Here is a 1,864-nt window from a genome sequence, read left to right as displayed (position 1 = left end):
AGAAAGATCATCACCATTTTTCTTCTCACGAAGCTTTGGAAAGTGATGTAATCTATCACAATTTTTTTTCTTCTCACCCAAGTTGAAGAAGATTCAAGATTAAAGAAAAATCATCTCCCAAACTTGAAGAAGTTTGAACATTTGATTTGATAATGAGTACGTTTTTTTTTATTTATAGGTTATGGGTGTCTTGTGTAATAATTTAAATAGAATTTTCGAACTACTCTACACTAAAAAATCTGTGAAAAGAAATGATTTTATGTTGAGATGACAAATTTTCGATTGATTTTCGCGATTTAGGTCACTGCGTTCACACATTGTTCAAATGAGTTCACACATTATTCACACTTGGTTCACACATGATTCATACTTGGTTCACACGTACTTCACACATGATTCACACTTGGTTCACACATGATTCACACTTGGTTTACACATTGTTCACATATGGTTCACACTCGATTCACACTTGGTTCACACACAGTTCAATGATTTCCACAATTTAGGTCACTGTGTTCACACATTGTTCAAACGAGTTCATACATTATTCACACTTGGTTCACATATGTTTCACACTTGGTTCACACACAGTTCAATGATTTCCACAATTTAGATCACTGTGTTCACACATTGTTCAAACGAGTTCATACATTATTCACACTTGGTTCACACACGTTTCACACTTGGTTCACACATGCTTCACATGTTTATTTCTTATTTCTTTTGGCTAGTTTTACCTAATAACCTTTGAGTTCCGAACCTTTTGTCATATGTTATACAGGTCAAACACATATAAATATTGTGGTGTTATATAATGGATCGTGGGAACAAGTTTTGAATGAAGGTTGGCCATTTAGTGCGAAACAAAGCAAGGGTATGAAGGTGCCAAAGACTATCACTTACAATAGTCTTGTCGAGCGTCGAATTGTAGCATCAGCAGCTACAGGTCCTCTTGCCACAGAAGTGGAAGCTGATTTGCGAAAGTTAGCAGACAAGTTCACTGCCTCGTTCCCTTTTCTGTCTAGTCAGTATGCAATAACAGTATTGGACGGTGATCTTGATGAAGATGTCGACCTGAGGAGGAAAAAATGTAGTTGTAGAAGATTTGCTTTGATAGGTCTTTCTTGTGAACACGCTCTAGCTGGTGCTCGAGATTGTGGCATTAGTCCATATACTTTATGCTCCAGATTCTACACAGTTGAAGCGTGGCTGTCATCTTATGGTGGATCTGTATGTACGCTGGGTAATGAAGAATCTTGGGTGATACCAAATGGCATAGGAAGTATGATGATAACTCCTCCTTTAGTGAAGTAGAAGGTTGGTCGTCCAAAGAAGAAACGACATTTATTAAAGGGTGAGAAGAATAACAAACAACGTAGATGTATTAGATGTGGTGTCTTGGGCCACAATCGAGTGACGTGCACCATTGTTTGTCCCCCGCTGTCTAGACATGCTTAGTTTGTACTTTGATTGTTTTACTTTGTACTCTTCAAGTGCGGAATTTGAATTTTTAGATTGGTTCAGTAATACGACTTTTTGTGTTAAAGTTAGTTGTTTCAGACACATCTAATTTATACATGCACGTAAATCACACATAATTCACACATAGTTTACACCTGATTCACACATATTTCACACGCGGTTCACACATAATTCACACATAATTGACACCTGGTTCACATTTAATTCAGACCTAATTCACACATAACTTAATAAGATAAAAGTGACAAAGATTTATTCCACTATTAAGATGAAATAAATGAAGTCATTCAATACCATTTAATGAGATGAAGTTGACATAGTTTCTTCATACATTCAAGAATAAGATACATATATTTAAATAAAAGACAACTATGGTTGTAAG

General features: G+C 35.9%; 1 protein-coding gene across 1 annotated transcript; it reads left to right on the top strand.

Annotated features, from left to right (window-relative positions):
* Positions 1 to 876: 876 nt before the first annotated feature.
* LOC133832717 (uncharacterized) lies at positions 877 to 1,314 on the top strand. The gene has a single exon (XM_062263026.1). It carries the CDS (start codon positions 877 to 879, stop codon positions 1,312 to 1,314), a length of 438 nt encoding a protein of 145 aa, XP_062119010.1.
* Positions 1,315 to 1,864: the final 550 nt, after the last annotated feature.

The sequence above is a fragment of the Humulus lupulus genome, chromosome 4 (genome assembly GCF_963169125.1).
Source record: "Humulus lupulus chromosome 4, drHumLupu1.1, whole genome shotgun sequence".
Taxonomy (NCBI): domain Eukaryota; kingdom Viridiplantae; phylum Streptophyta; class Magnoliopsida; order Rosales; family Cannabaceae; genus Humulus; species Humulus lupulus.
Note: the sequence above shows the minus strand (reverse complement) of the source record. Positions and strands in the feature narration are given on the sequence as shown.

Excerpts from the sequence above, each read along its gene's own strand:
- LOC133832717 (XM_062263026.1), top strand. The coding sequence starts at position 877 with ATGAAGGTGCCAAAGACTATCACTTACAATAGTCTTGTCGAGCGTCGA.